The sequence below is a fragment of the Agrilus planipennis genome, unplaced genomic scaffold (assembly GCF_000699045.2).
Source record: "Agrilus planipennis isolate EAB-ADULT unplaced genomic scaffold, Apla_2.0 scaffold162, whole genome shotgun sequence".
In the NCBI taxonomy this organism is placed as follows: domain Eukaryota; kingdom Metazoa; phylum Arthropoda; class Insecta; order Coleoptera; family Buprestidae; genus Agrilus; species Agrilus planipennis.
This window is the reverse complement of record NW_020438904.1, coordinates 603509-621007: the sequence shown is the minus strand read 5'-3', so window position 1 is coordinate 621007 and position 17499 is coordinate 603509. Positions and strand designations below refer to the sequence as shown.

General features: G+C 38.2%; 1 protein-coding gene across 1 annotated transcript in view; it reads left to right on the top strand.

The window, feature by feature from the left end:
• The first annotated feature begins 6681 nt into the window (after positions 1–6681).
• Positions 6682–17499, top strand: part of LOC108739643 (LIM/homeobox protein Lhx5) — a 52551-nt gene continuing 41733 nt past the window's right edge. The window contains exons 1-2 of the mRNA XM_018473636.1: positions 6682–6845; positions 12846–13044. Coding sequence (XP_018329138.1) covers positions 12872–13044 — 173 coding nt within the window. The 5' untranslated portion in view covers positions 6682–6845; positions 12846–12871. The remainder of the gene's footprint in view (positions 6846–12845; positions 13045–17499) is intronic.

The window sequence follows — 17499 nt, the reverse complement described above, 5'->3', positions numbered from 1 at the left end:
GAAACAATTGATTGTTTCGTCGTTTGATAGTTGATTAAACAAAAGGTTTCGTGCAGTTGTTAAAACAAAGTTTTGTGTGGTTATTCGATTGACGATTGTTGAAATAATGCTCCGTCAATTTTTTTTATCGATTTATTTTTGACAGATGTTCTGCTGTTTCTGTGACATACTGTATCAACTTGTGCACAATGTAAATATAAATCACATTAAAACAAGTTAAGCGCACTAGTCCACACTTAGTTAGTGTCACTAATAGGGACCCCTGGGGAACCCCAGGAGGATATGTCGACGGGTGGACATTCTGTTTCAACATACATGCATCCACTTATATATCGTTCAACAAATACCGTCATCGATTAGTAGTTAGAGAAAGGGGTAAAAATGAAATGATAATTTCACGATGAATTCTATCAGAATAACGGATGGATCGTCAGTTATTTCGCTGTTTCAAAGAATTGTACGTTAAAATACGAGTTTGAAATTGTTTTGCGGCGCCGTTTTATGGTTTAGCTCCTGCTACTATAACTCCAAAGGGTATTATAGATATGTATTATATATTACGAAAGTGAAACATAACTTGAAGATGATTTACTGACAATTACCTTTAGGTTTTGCTTTACATGGTGCTGTTATAATTTATGGGACATTCTGGTCACGTTTTTAAACAAAAGATGAACTGTACATTTATTGTTGTTGGCGAATATTATTGACTGAAACCACAAGAAAAATTAGAAAAGTTAATAGTTTCCGACAAGAAAATTTAATTTCTAGTAGCCTGGGTTTGGGACATACTCTACGAACTGTAAACCTACTAAATAGTTTTCGACAGGATCGACAATTTTTTTTAGGGTTCCATACTCCCGAATGGAAAACGGAACCCTTATACAATCACTCGTGCGTCTGTCACAGTCAATTTGCTTGCGGATTGGGACAGGTTTTAAAATCTTCAAGAATATAAAATAAACAAATGAATACGTAAAGTTTATCTTCTTAAGACTTGGGGTTTGAGACTTGTAAGACTATTGAATGGTGTTTTTTCGTCAAGAAAATTTAATTTTTAGTAGCCTGGGTTTGGGACTTACTCTACGAACTGTAAACCTACTAAATAGTTTTCGACAGGATCGACCTTTTTTTTTAGGGTTCCGTACTCCCGAATGGAAAACGGAACCCTTATACAATCACTCGTGCGTCTGTCACAGTCAATTTGCTTGGGGATTGGGACAGGTTTTAAAATCTTCAAGGATATAAAATAAACAAATGAATAGGTAAAGTTTATCTTCTTAAGACTTGGGATTTGAGACTTAAATGGTGTTTTTACTACTAATTTTGCGTACACAGTACAAGTATAAATATACCGAGTGTTTATAAATCTATAAATAAACTGTACATAAGTAAATGTTTCATGTAATTGGTTAGTTCCGGCGGAAATGAAAGAATTCGAGTGAGTTATTATTTCGATTTCGATCGAGAGGCGGCACCTGATTGCCGATTGATTTGCAAAATAAGTTTTAAGACTCTTTCGTGAGACTCGAGTACAAACATAATTCAGATTCGGTCCGAATTGGTCGTGTACGTATTTCATGGATATTAAAAAGTCGTTTGAGTTAGATTAGCAACGATTACAATTTTATTGACGCTCTCATTTCACTGAGCTTTTTGCCGGCATGACGTTTTCCCCCCTCGAGCTCGGCCCCCCGTTCCTCACCCGCCGACACGAAATAACGAATCAGATGCATAATACATTTAGGTACCTGCTTACTAGGTATTAATGACACTTCTTATAATATGCATTTTTAATTGATATTCAACATATTTGATTAAAATTTTGAAGTATCTACAGGTAGTATTCAATTTCTATCTTTCCCCATTAGAAGAAAAGTGACAGAGTAACAAAAGAAAAACAAAATCTGTAACAAATGAGAAACAATATTTTCATTTGTTGTTACTACCTATTGTTTTAATCTTGTTTTGTTTTCTGGTCAACGCTTGCTCTTGTTTCTAATGCAACTGCACTCGATGTCACGTTCTGTAACATTGAAATGCAAATTTGTTCATCTCAATTGGATGGATTTTTAGATATAAATGCCAGAAACAAATGTATGAACATTCAGTAGAGTCCAGAAGGTGTCCTACAGATCTGTCTCGCCTATTCCTTATTAACTTTCATGTGTCTTGTTTATTATTAAACCACAAAATATTCTGCCATGTAGATACATAGGTAAATAATGATATTTTCTCATGCAGGCCTTAGGTATTACAAGCACATGTGTATAGGTACGTAAATAAACCATCAGCCACATTAATTAAGGTCGCGAAAACCATACCAACATGGGTACCCATCTATATACCTACCTAACACATAAGTGTATAGATACATAATACTTATTTATTTGCTCAGTTTATTGTAATGAAAAATCTCGCAAGAGAGCAAAAAGTATCCAATAATATACTTTGTAATATTTCGTGCAACATTTACAACTTCATCAGTCGAGCATGTATGCAGTAGTATCACGCTGGTCTTTGTAATTTTCAGATGGCGATGGACAGGAATATATGTTATTATTATATCTACACAGGTACCACGTACCTACCGTTGGTGTGGTATATTTTTGTGGTAACAAGAAGGCAATGGGACTTGGGCAGTTTGTTTCAGCTAGATTTTTTTTCGAGTAGTAGATAGATCCCTAACTATTGAACAATTAAACTTAGTAATAATATTTTCCGAATGCACACATCATATACGTATGTCTATCTATAAACAATTGATTGAATATTGGTTTAGTCCTATTTCCAATGCGTCTTTTTATATCTTGTTTTGTGTGCGATTTTAAAAAAATAATTTTTGTTTGATTGTTTGATTCTTGAAACAAAATCTTTTTTGTTTTGCATGATTGTCAAAACAAAGTTTTGTTCAGTTGTTCAATTGTTGAAACAAAAGTTCTTGTTTTTGTTTTATTCAAATGTTTTTTATGCATGTCTAGCTTTTTTTTTTAAGATATTCAATCCAGTTACCTACATTATATATTAGGCAAATCTCTAACGAATTATTGTCTATTTTTATGATGCATTTAGTAACGATTCCAATTAAAAACGGAATTTTCTGTGGAGTTGGTGAGGTGATGGTTGATTTTCTACCCATGTAGGTACCTATTAGTGGCTCCGGTACAGGTATAAACTACCTACATAGCTGCGTTACTTGCAGATATAAACTTGTGATATTTTGTGCACACAACAAAACCGCTTACTATGCGACGAGTTAAATTACCAAATCAAAACATAATTCGGATGCCTACGAAAATGTAATTGTGTTTTGGTTATCGCGAACGTACGCGACTGTTTTCGATTTGCGAATTTTGACACTGGAGTGACTACCTATAGGTACATGGGCGTCCGTGGAAAATTGGAAAAACCAATGCGCTCCCTTTTGTTATTGTATGAAAATAAAATATAATAGCATATGATATACCACCTATGAATTACTTGTTTCGGAATTAATGCGACATATAAACTAATTGTTTCAGTTTAGTTAGTTATTTATGAGGGAAGGTTTGTCATATACAAACAAGAAGGAATGCCTAAGGATGTGGACTAAACAAATGCAATTGTTTTTTCCAACAATCTGTCCGTAAAGTTGGTATCTTTGCGAAAACGAAAAAAAAAGTTGGTATTCTCTAATAAAAATAACCCTCCGCAAACTTGGTATCGTCCATGAATTCCTTCGCAAAGTTGACATCTTGGTATATTCCCAAGAAAAGTAACCTCTCCGCAAAGTTGGTAATTTCCCAAAAACCTTTCTGTAAAATTTACATTTTCCAAGAACTCATTTGTAATATTAGTACCTTTCTAAGAACCTTTCCCCAGAGTTGTTATCTCTAAGAATTACCCATCGGCAAAGTTGATATCGTCCAAGAATCCCTCCGCAAAGTCGGTATTTATCAATAATCCCTCTGGAAAGTTGGTATTTTCTAAGAACCCCTCCGCAAAGTTGGGTATTCTCCATAAACCTTCCAGTAAAGTTGGCATTCTCCAAGAACTTGTCCGTAATATTAGTATCTTTCTAAGAACCATTCCGCAGAGTTGTTAATCTTTAAGAATTACCCCTCCGCAAAGTTGGTATCGTCCAAGAATCCGTCCGCAAAGTCGGTATTTATCAAAAATCCCTTTGAGAAGTTGATATTTTCCAAGAACCCCTCCGCAAGGTTGGGTATTCTCCATAAACCTTTCAGTAAAGTTGACACTTTTCAAGAACTTGTCCGTAATATTGGTATCTTTCCAAGAACCCTTCCGTAGAGTTGCTATTCTCTACGGATTACCCCTCCGCAAAGTTGGTATCGTCCAAGAATCCGTCCGCAAAGTCGGTATTTATCAAAAATTCCTTTGGAAAGTTGATATTTTCCAAGAACCCCTTCGCAAAGTTGGGTATTCTCCATAAACCTTTCAGTAATGTTGACATTTTCCAAGAAATTGTCCGTCATATTGGTATCTTTCCAAGAACCCTTCCGCAGAGTTGCTATTCTCTAAGGATTACCCCTCCGCAAAGTTGGTATCGCCCAAGAATCCCTCCGCAAAGCCGGTATTTATCAAAAGTCCTTTTGGAAAGTTGGTACTTTCTCAGAACCCCTCCGCAAAGTTGGGTATTCTCCATAAACCTTTCCGTAAAGTTAACATTTTCCAAGAACTTGTCCGTAATATTGGTATCTTTCCAAGAACCCTTCCGTAGAGTTGCTATTCTCTAAGGATTACCCCTCCGCAAAATTGGTATCGTCCAAGAATCCCTCCGCAAAGTTGGTATTAATCAAAAATCCCTTTGAAAAGTTGATATTTTCTGTGAACCCCTCCGCGAAGTTGGGTATTCTCCATAAACCTTTCAGTAAAGTTGACATTTTTCAAGAACTTGTCCGTAATATTGGTATAGGTATTTCTAAGAACCTTTTCGCAGAGTTGTTATCTCTAAGTATTACCCAACCGCAAAGTTGATATCGTTCAAGAATCCGTCCGCAAAGTCGGTATTTATCAAAAATCCCTTTGAAAAGTTAATATTTTCTATGAACCTCTCCGAAAGTTGGGTATTCTCCATAAACCTTTCAGTAAAGTTGACATTTTCCAAGAACTTGTCCGTAATATTGGTATATATCTAAGAACCTTTCCGCAGAGTTGTTATCTCTAAGAATTACCCAACCGCAAAGTTGATATCGTCCAAGAATCCGTCCGCAAACTCGGTATTTATCAATAATCTCTTTGGAAAGTTGATATTTTCTGTAAACCCCTCCGTAAAGTTGGCTATTTTCCACCAACCTTTCAGTAAAGTTGACCTTTTTCCAAGAACTCCAACATAATATTGGTATCTTTCCAAGAACCCTTCCGCAGAGTTGCTATTCTCTAAGGATTACCCCTCCGCAAACTTGGCAATTTCTCTAAAAATCACTCCGCAATGTTGATATTTCTCGAAGAATCCATTCTTAAAATTAGCAATTGACATTTTAGCCAAAATTTAGGCATGTAATATCTTAATAGAGTACTTAACATTTACATATAGGTATATGACGATAACTTTAATGTCGGAAAAGTCAGGTTCAGTCACAAAACTGAGGAATATCTATCAACTCCATTTAGAAATTCGATTAATTTTCATCTAACTGTTCTAATAGAATTTGGACCCTCGCAAAAACCACTCATTTTTTAAGACATTCTACCTAAAAATCCTTTTAATTATGACATGTCATACCTAGTACACGAAGATAACAGGGTCATAGTTAGCCACAATTATCAGCAAATTTAACTCGTAACGATTTGTATCAATTCGATTTTAGGTTTTCGTCAAATTGTTCGCTGTCGCCGGTCCTCGTCGATGCATAAACCAAACGATACCTGCCCGCTTCGCACATCCTACCGTGTTGTGTGCAAAAAGCCCAAGATCATCGTCAGTGAACATCGCAATCGACCGCTACAGATTAGAGCGTCCTGCCGCGGTCGAAGAGTGTGAAAATTCCGGCAGCGGCGACACGGCAAAACCGGCCACGGTAGCGCGACATGCTTAAAAAACCAAAACCCGAGAGCTTCAGCCCCCACCATCGCGATCGTCGGGCTCTTGTAACCGATAAGAATCGTTGTTGATGGCTACCGAGAGGAGGGGTCACGTTTACGAGAACTCGACTCTCGACTCGATTGGTCGGAACCGTTTTCGTTCCCGAAATGGTGGGGATAATCGATCACAAAGAGGGCAGGGTCCTTACACCATGACATGGGAACTCCAGTCCATCTCGATCGTCAGCGGTACACGGTACAACCGGGTGACAATCTCTCCAACCGACCGACTCCTGTCCTGACACGAGGACGACCTATCCTATCCTGTCGCGTCAAGACTGTTTTCGAATCGGTCCTTGAAATCCAGAATCCCGCAAGTGATCCAGCGTGCAGTGGTGTAAAAGTGTCTCATCTCGCTTTTTTTTACTCAAACTTCAAACTCCACATCAAAACATTGATCCCCTGATCTTAATCGGAACGTCGTCTTGTGGTGGAGTTATCCTTCCGACGGACCTCCAATATAGATCATAACCTGCTGAGGAAGGCGCGTCGATACCGGCCGTCGAAACGTCGCATATAAGACAACCAACAGGTGACTCTTAATCGGAAAGGTATTAAGACTTGAGAGTGTTCGGCGACACGGTACACCTAATAGTATTGTTGGAGTGTGTGTTTTAAGTGTTTTACCAGGCTGGCGGCGTACCTAGAAGGGGGCCCCGCCTGTGCATCCGTGGGGGCCCTTACGCTAAGGGCTGGTCTAGCCCATGTGCCCCTGGGCGGCCCCAATTCAACGCATATTTACCACACCCAGCACAACATAGGTCAGTATACATCACCGTAGCTAGACACTCAATTACACTCAAATCTAGTTCAGAACAAATCCATGGGGAGATAGGATTCCCTTAAATCCTGTCCGATTTGCTCGTTTTCCTGACAATTGGTGCACTAAAGAATCATACAGTCCCATCAGGTGTATCATATATTAATCATATTGAACAGGATCCGAAGTAATCTGTTGAATTCTGCTTCTTGATTTTTGAATCCATGGGTTCGCTAGCCTATCCTATCCTGAGCTAAACTTCGCATTTCCCTAAAACTAGAACAGCCCACAGAATGTAGGATGTGGACTGTTCTAGTTTAAGGGAAATACGAAGTTTAGCTCAGGATAGGAAAGCGTGGAGGTACGTGTCCAACCAGTCTTAGGACTGACGACCTTATGATGATTGGTTCGCTCTCTAAGTATATTTCATGGAACACCAAAACCTATGTTTGGTTTTCTTTTTCTTATGGTTAATTTATTAACAGTTCCTGAAAGACCCCTTTCTTCATTGTAGTATTTGAACCATGTAGATAATCATTGGTATTTTGCATTACCATCGGAGTTATCTTTTGAAACGATATCAAACAGGATTTCAAGTATTCTTCTTTCTTCAATTTCGACTTCTATTAAGTACAATTCATTTGTACTTGATGTTAAGTTGCATTGGGTAATCATATTGAACAGGATCCAAAGTAATCTATCGGATTCCGCTTGATTTTTTAACCTATGGGTTCACTCTCTAAGTATATTTCGTGGAACACCAAAACCTATGTCAGGTTTTCCTTTTCTTGGTTGATTTATTAACAATCTCTGAAATGCCTCTTTCATTGTAGTATTTCAACCATGTAGATAATCATTCGTATTTTGGATAACCATTAGGATTATCTTTTCCAACGATATCAAGCAGAATTCTTCATAATTTCGACTTCCTTTAGGTCCAATTAATTTCTACTTGGTGTAAAGTTGTATTGGGTAATTATTGAAAATAATTCTTACTAGTTTGGACAATAGAATAACAGGACGGTTTCTTCCAATGAAGAATTTGGATTTCTGAACTTTACATGATGGTTATACTTTCTTCCAATGAAGGATTTGGATTTCTGAACTTTACATAATGGTTCAATCCCACATCGTCATCATTATAGGGTCGTCAGTCCATTGGACATGCACCTCCACCCTTTCCTATCCCCAACTAGACCCAATATTGCAAAGAATTTACTAATCTTGTTGCCTGAGCTTGAGTTCTAGAGATCTCCAAAAGTCCAGACATTAAACAATATTGAAAAACTTCTTCCTTGTGATAACACAACATTCAACCATGCATGCAGATTATGATTAAAATCAAACAGCAGCATATTCTGCCTTGTTAATTACTCGACATAATATTAAGTGTGCCTAGCAGTTTTGTACAGTCATTGAATATTATTGGGTATATAGAAACCGGTAGCAGTACCGCTACCAAAAAAAAAAGAAATAAATAAATTGCAACCAACAACTGCCTACCAATAACTAGTTGCAATTGCTTTCTCTGTATGATTAGCAAATGTCGCCACGTCAATCATACCTGTAAAGATAGACATAACGTTGATAACACAACGACATGCTTGTGTCGAAACTTTTTGGTCTAAATATTGACTGTCATTTTATTATTACCAGTCATACCGAGCGCTCTGGAACACGAGCAGTAATAATAAGGACCTTCTAATTAGCCATTGAACAGTGGCAAGTGGCAGCCGTGTCGTAAATACATACTTACACAAATGCATATTATTTAGACAAACGTATTTTAATCCTTTTTACCATGTTAAGAATCATGGCGAAAATTACCAGAACGAATTGTCGTTTCAAGTCATTGAATTAACGCGAATTTCTCCACATGAAAACATGTCATGGACTACGTCAATTTGACTTTCTAATACACCAACTGTAGGTATACATAAGACAGACAGAAAAAATGGATATCCATTAAGTTCAGTATGTGATTACTTCCCAATTTGTAGATATTGGCTATTAGCTCATTAAAGGATTTGGCACAAATCCGCATCAAATGCCTATATCCAAAACCTGGCAAAGTTAAATTCATCTGACATATGAGAGATTTAGTACAAACTTAACGAAAGAGAACAAAAATATAGGATAGACTTTAATTCAACTTTTTTCTTGTAAAATGTGAATGGTACAGAGGAGCTAGATATCCATTTGGATTAGCTGAACATTACCATTTTAGGTGTTCTTGAATTCGAAGTATCTATAGACAGATATCGGCTTAAAATAAACTCATTTGTAAGAATGGAACGCCTTGAAGATAGATTTTACGGTTTATAAATCCATGATTTGGTACCAATATGTCACATATTCTTAAAGTCCAACTTTAGAAGTCTAATAATGGGCTAAAAGAAGCCAAAACCCACAAGTACCATTAAGCACATCTGTGGGTTATTATTTTGGCAAATTCCAACACCCTTGCTGATTTTAGATATGAAAAAGAACTCCTAGGGTTGGTTCCTTCAATTGCCCCCAACAACTGACAAACACCCTTCACGTATTTAGTAAAAAAACACGACAATACAATTTACAATCTCATTCTTGCCGCTATCTCTTCTATATCATTGGAGGAATGGTATCCCATATCGATTGTTTTGAATCCCATGTATCCCGGAAGCGATAAACACCTTAATGTACAAAGATATTCAATAAATATCAGCCAGGTTTTGGTAAATAATCCTGGAGTACTTTGAAGATCTATTTTCGTAAAAGCGTCGGATCGAGATGTAGCCGACGGCAAATGAAATTCATTGACGTTTTACCAATTTTAATTTATTGAAACGTAACTAACTAATTAAATATATAATGACGATAATGTTACCTATGCATATATATTTGTTAATTAGTTCGATTACGACTGACAATAGGTCAGAGTGGATTCTTTTTGAATTGAGTATGTAGGACAGGGAAACGTAATAATATAATCCGCACGGATAATCATTAATCTTTGGATAATTACACACACGCACATATAATACACGGTTTTTTTATTTTATAGATACTCCGGCTTATACGTCGATCTTATAACAAAGCCGTTAATTTATTGTCACGGAGTTAAGCCAGTTAACTGGCTCTCAATAGCGCGGTCATAATACCGATAAATTAAGCAAATTAGTTGTTCAGAAAAGAAAGCAGTATTCCCATCGGACCTTTGACTATAACGTAATAATAACATTCATCAACTTTTTTAATGTAGCTTCCGATTACGTAATCGAACAGTCGACGATTCCAATTGTTCCAACGATCGATTGATATCGATCGATTCAAATAACCTGAATCCGATGCTAAAGTGTCTATCTCCCCATCGACATTACATCAGCGTCATCTTCTCCTCGGGATCTGGAGATTCTCTTCGGTCAGATCTCTAATAATAATATCGGCGGGTATTTTAATAACGCAAAAAATTCACGTTTTATAACATCAGGAAGTGAGCACAAGTCTGGCAGATAAAAAATTCAGCAAAAGTCACAGATTTAACGGCTCTTATTATTCATGAAATTGATATTATTGTTCAATTTGCAACACCGTTACAAGAACACTTAATTGTTTGGACACCATAGAACTTCAACACAAAAGATGAAACGTCCCAATGGTTTTGCTAACGAAAATTTGCATTTTTTGTTATGACCAGGTATACCTAGGTGCACACAGGTAAAGCAAAATGTTCACCGTATTTCTATCTCGGATCCTTTGGGATTATAGACCCAAAATCATCTCCTTGCTCTCAATTTTCTTGATAAAAATCAATTAGACAACAATCTAGTCCTAAATTTTTTAACCTTTTGAACAAAAGGTTCACAGAATTCTGTAATTTTCATTGACCATTTAGGCAATGGCTTCGATAGTAATACATCACACACAGCAATCTAATGTAGGTCACCCTCTACTCCTTCCATCCTGGTCAGTTATCTGACATCCTAATAGGTACCGAAAATCAGCCACTTGTTCTAATTTTTCGTCTCCTACCTTTATATTCCCTCTTTCCCTACATGTCAAGATAAGTTAAAAAAAACATTGCAACATTCCTGGACCTTACAATGTTCCCCAATTTCCCACCTAATGTGCCTACGTTATATTATTCCATGCGCTGTTTCTTATTTCTTTTTTAATCGCGCCTTGACAGCATTCTTGATCCATTTTTGGAGCATAACTTTTTTCACACTTCGTCGACCTTACAAGCCTTTCGCATCGTAAAATGTTATACAACAAGATGGAGCCAACGAAAATATTATTCAAACCTATTCAATGCACGACAAACGAATACTTCCTTGCGGCCGTACAGTCGTCCGGGGTGACAAGGCAGCATTCAATCAGGTCGGCACTGAAGTATAAACCCATAAAAAACCCACAAACAACCATTCCCATATTGCCTTAATATAAACATAATTCTGATCTTCGACTCTCTTTTGTTCTTGTAACGAGTAATGTTCACGTGTTTTTTCGTATGAGCCAATTGCACCAGCGATTCGAATCGACGGCCCTCTTCACTCTTTTTTGTTTTCCACACTGTCCTTTGTTTTTCTTACAATCTCTAATACCATCGGACTTCCTATAGATACATTTTCAAAGTGTATTTTGTACGGTTTTTACTTCGACATAGTGATGTGGCGCCTTATATACGAACATCCATGAAATAAACATGAGAGTACCACCACATCGTCTATAAACGCCACCAACGGTCTGGTTCTTTATTAAAGTTGCGTCTTTTCGAATTGGTTCCGTCGTGGTCGCAGAACGACTCTCGGCGATCTTTTGCTATGTAAAACGGATGGCCTCAAAAACAACAAAACATCGCAACTACACGAATAACGCTGTTGAGCAGTGTAGACAATCATGTCTATAATTCTTGCATGTTTCTGTTACACGTATATATGTATATTTTGCTATTTGAAAACGCTGTCACAGAATAACAATAAGGCGGAACAATGTAGTCGCCGATGTACAACAAATACCTTTAAGTAGGTAACGAACTATCACAAAAAAGGCTTGCAAAGTTTAAGGAATATACCGGTTAATGTGTTGCCAGCGTCGGACTTTAAAATAAGTTTATCATTCTCAGGAATTTAGGAAAGCAAAGACGTTTGTTTAAAGATACAATTCCAACCAGGCAGTTACAGAGCCGACCCTGATCTTTTTCCTACCTATTAAGCAACAACCACTAAGCGCTGCACTGCCTAGTATAATTCGGTCATCTCTTTTCACTTTACTTCCATAGAGTCCTCTGTTCTCCTATTCTTTCTAATCTAATTCTAATCATTTCTAAGCTTTCCCGGTATCCTCATCTTTCGCCTGGAACACCATATTTCAGCTGCTCCTAAGAACCGTACATATTCAGGTTCATCATCAGCCTTAGGACTGACGACCTTTCCTAAGATTGATGGGACATATACCTCCAATCTTCCCAATCCTGAGCTAATCATAACATTTCCGTAGTATTCGAACAACCCACATCCGTAACTATTTGCAAAACAGTAATCTAATCTAGGTCTACCTCTACCCCTCCTAACTCCTGTTTCTGCCGCTAATATGTCTCTGACTAGACCTTGATGCCTCAGAAGGTGTCCTACCAGCCTATCTCGCCTATTTTGTATTATCCGAGCTGCCCTCAATTTTCGACATTTAAGGAATTGTGAAAATACCTTCGGATTCAACTTCTTCAACCTTCATCTCATATAAAACAATAACATAATTTGAAACCTCATCTCTCATAAATATTTCCTGAATTCCTAGAATCTCCAACAGTGAAGGTGTCTTTTGTTGACCCTTTTTGTACTTCCTCCCACTTCCACAACTACCCAATCTATTTTGGCCACACTCATACGTTAACCCCCTAGCCCTTCCCCCTTTTTTAACCCAGCTCCAATCCGATTTTCAATTTCAAACAACCACCAAGACAACTAAAAAAAAAAAAACGCCTCGTTCGTAATTTTTTCTTTTCACTTGTTCGTTGTTGCAGGTCGCGCGGAGCCTCCAGCCGCAGGTATGTTGATCGCTTGCGCTGGTTGCGACAAGCCGATCCTGGACAAGTTTCTTCTGAACGTGCTGGAGAGGACATGGCACGCCGACTGCGTCCGCTGCTTCGACTGTCACGCCCCCCTGACGGACAAGTGCTTCTCGAGGGAAGGCAAGCTCTTCTGCAGAAACGACTTCTTCAGGTGAGCAATATTACCGCAAAACAACGAAACAACCAACCAACAAAAAGAAAAAAAGCGAAAACAAGAAACAAATGACGATCTCAAAACTCCAACTCCAATTAATATACTTATAATAATACTCTTGCGTACTCAAAAGAGATCTAAACCATCTGTATGGGACCTAGAACTACCATGGGTTCACCCCATTGGGGTATAAAGTCTTTTTCCCAATTATTCATTTGTTCTTAGAACCTCCCGAGCCCAAATGGAGATGTTACGTTACAAATATCCGTTATCATTATTAATCGTTCGGGGGACGGCAGAATACCATTTAACGGATAACAATGAAAACAAGTGCAAAAATAGGACCAAGTCGTTCGATGATAGTACATATACGTTTCTATAATAATAATACTACTTTTATATATCCAAAAGAGATCCAGGTGTTCCATATAGACACTAGACCCACCATGGGTTCCTCCCATTTCGGTATATTACTTATCTTTTTCCCAGAACGTCCCGAGCCCTAATGAAGATTTTACGTATATTTTCTTTTTACAAAGATCCGTTATCGTCACAGGTCTCTAATAGCTGAAGACTGTTTTTGCTTGGCTTAATATTCTTCTGATGGGACGGCAGAAGACCATTTAACCGATAACAATGAAAACAAGTGCAAAAATAGCAACGAGGTCGTTCGATGATGATGATGATGATGGTACATACACATTTTTATAATAATGGTTAGTTGTGGTGCCCTTGCTTCTTGTCTGACGGTCATGTACATTGTATATATGTATATATATATATATATGTATGTATGTATGCATCCATGGTATAGTGAAGTGCGCGGCGTGAAAAATGTCAGTTTTTTTTACCGCTAGAAGCTGGCGCTTTATTCTTCGTGGAGTACGTGATCGAGTGTCGGTGCCTTTTTGTGGTCACTTTTACAACAACACAACACGACCATTACGCTATAGACTTCATGGTTGAGCGAGATGTGGAAGAACGCGGCGGTACCATGACGCCATTTATGGTAGACGCATACCTAAGTAACACCAAATGTGTAGGTATACCATCTCGATGCCGTACGTGTGGGCTTCTGATTTCTTCAATAAACTGGTGATGTAGGTACCATGGGTACCATTATTAAAGAGTTGCGTATTGCTCATGGGTACACGTGGGGTTGATAGACAAGGTCCAATGGCGATTCCGATCGAGACAATGGGTTTGGAGGCTTTCGATGTCGATTAAGATTACCATTATTATTATTATTAAAAGAACGAGAGAGAAAAAATGGAACTCCAACTGGTCCAAGTCGATCGTGAAGGTCTGATGGTCGAAGCCATTTTTATGTACCATGACTAATCATAATTTCGAAAAAAAAAGTAAGGCAAGAGCTCTCCAGTATATCTACCTAGGTACATATTGTGGAAGTTTGAAGGAATTTAAAACGCAAAGTTAATTTTGAGAACGAAACTTGTCGATTTAGTAAAACAAATGCATCTTCCAATAGAATAAATAAATGCCACCCGGGAAAAGTGACAAATGAATGTGGTACATTTTATAGGTGCCCACAGAATTGTTGTTATTACCAGCAGGTCGATGGGTGGTCATCAATCACTAATCAAAACGTAAACCACAGTAATCACGTTAGCCATGGGATAATTCTTAAGGAAAACCTGATTTAGTTGTTATTATTACCGAATCGAAACTTTTTGCAAACGAGATGACAGATGTTCATACCAGGTCTGTTCAAACAGTACCACGAATTTTGAGTTTCCGCGGGTTACGCCTATTCGATTTTCGATTTTTTTGTGGTGTTGTGTTGGTACTCGTGTCTCTCACTGACAAGTTAGGCAATGTTGAATGTTCAGTTAATTTTTGACAGCAGCTTTGCTTGCACGTCTTCGATTTTGGCCTATTCCAAAAAATGGACCAAACAATCTGTATCAAATTTGGTGAAGTTATCTTGAACCGACGCAACGTTTATCGGTGGTGCAAAATGTTCTCATAGTGTCGAGAACGTCAACAAAAGATGAAAAAATTGTGAACAAGTGAAGAAAATAGTCTGGACCAATCGTCGAATCACCGCTACAGAGACGTTGCTGAGGACTTAAACATATCGATTGACTCCTGCCATTCGATTTTTACAAATGATTTGTTTATTTGAATACCAGGAAGTTCGTACCAAAATTGCTCAATTTCGACCAAAACCAGCATCACATTAACACTGCTAAGTAGCTGTTGGACTCTGTCCGCGACAACCCAAATTTGCTCCAAAGGGTCATAACTGGTGACGAATCATGGGTTTATGGTTATGACGTGGAAACCAAAGCTCAATCATCCCAATGGAAGCTGCCGCACGAGCCAAGACCGAAAAAAGAGCACCAAGTTAGGTCGAATGTGAAGGTTTTGCTTACAGTTTTCTTCGATTGTAGGATCATGGTGCATCATGAGTTCTTGCCGCGGGGTAGAACGGTCAATAAGGAATATTACCTGCAAGTTATGCGCAATTTGCGTGAAGCAATCCGCTGCCAGAAACGCCCGGATTTGTGGAAGATCAAAAATTGGCTTTTGCACCAAGATAACGTCCGTGCTCACACATCGTTGCTTGTTGGCGAATTTTTGGCCAAAAACAACACTAATAATGCCGCAGCCACCGTATTCCCCAGATCTGACCCACTGTGACTTTTTCTTTATTTTATTTATTTTTTATTCATGAATAAATAAATAATTTTTGAACAGACCTTGTATAGATACCTACTTACTGTAAATTTTAACAGAAGTGGAAGAATAAAATTAGCTACTGAACCAAAACATAGCATAGCATCCACCCGTCCAGAACCCATAAGAGTTTCAACAGACAGATTCGTAGGTACAGTAAGCAATAATAATGAACTGGTAACTTTGAACAATTATTTAGGAGTTTTTTGTTAGTTCACCTGATGTGGCCCAAAATCCAATTGAAAAAAAGGAAAACAATTGTGTTCCCAAAAATTAGTGGTTTTTAGTTGAGTGACTTGTACGTACTATTTATTATCGAAATTTCTTCGATAATTACTTATATTGGATACTGATTTTTCTATCCCTCGGGAACAGTATTTTTTCTGGATAAAAGGTATCCTAGGTCCTTTTCTGTATCCCTGGCAATATGTATACAAAATATTTGTCGAATAACCAGCAACTTAGCTGTACCATTATTCACTTGATGAAGTTATAGCAAAACAATTGATGAAATTTTTGTTTTACACCCAATAAAAAATTTGATTTTGTTTATGATTATCATCGTTTGTTTGTTGTTTATTCGCTCGTGAAACGATCGCCGACAGTCAGAATGGAGTCGTCGTCGGAGGAATCCGTGGAACGGCTAATTTGATTCACGTTTGTTTTTTGAAACGTGAGTTCTTTCGCAAACAATCAACAAACGAAAGAATTCGACCGATTAACAATTTTCGTTACGACAATTAGTTCTTTTGTTTTAATGCGGTGATCGTTTTTTGTTTTCTCCGGTGAAATTGTGCAGTCGGAAAAGCGAATACGGGGTGGATACTCTTCTGTTTTCTATGTCGCGTTGTTGTTTTTATTATTCTCGACGACTTAATTTAGTGACCGAACCGACATAAGTATTGGGTGTCGCTATCAAGTAATGTTATCCTTAGTTCTGGTTTAAATGCATATTAATGGCTACCTTGGCGGTTGTAGTTCAAGGGAAATTACGTCTCGGGGATCAGGCTGCATAAGGATGCACTCCTTTTAATAGATCCCCATTAAAGTTAATGGTGCCGTCTTTTTCTTTTTCCCAGCAGTAAAAGATATATCTACCTATACCTACTGTCGGCCATCCCATTAAGATAATTTTTCCCAGTTGAGAACGCTGATAGTCGGTTTAAGGGAACAGGCGACCGGGGGTTGCTTTTAGCCTTATTCCACCCCGCGAAAAAGAATTTTCGTTTTAAATGCCGCGTCCGTTGACGAGATAAAGTTAAAGAGGGACGCCGCCTCTTCCATGCGCTACTATAACCCCCGTCTTGTCTCATCGTTCCACTGGGGGGGTTGATAATACGTAGTAAACGCCTCGCTGCCGCGGCGGTGGTCGCCTGTGCCCTCTAGATAAGTGTGCGATCATTTATTTATGGTAATTGGGACTTGTGTTGGCATCTCTCTTCCTCCTCTTCTTGGCCGGGTTGTTTCTATTTCCTCTGTCTTTTGCTCCGAGGGGGAAAGGGTCCCGACATTCTCGCATCAGAATTTATTTGACTTTTTATCCGTCAGGCTCTCATACTTAAGGAAATGCGCCGATTGTAAAACGTGCTATTTCTCGGAAACGTCCTGAATTATTCATGGACGTGGGGGGGCGCGATCTTTCCACATCAAAGTTCCCCAGAGCGTACAGGAAAAATTGTTTTCGTAATCGCATTTTTTTTTTTTTGGTCGTGGCGGAATTGGTTCCGGATTTTCTAAAGCCTATATCCCTTT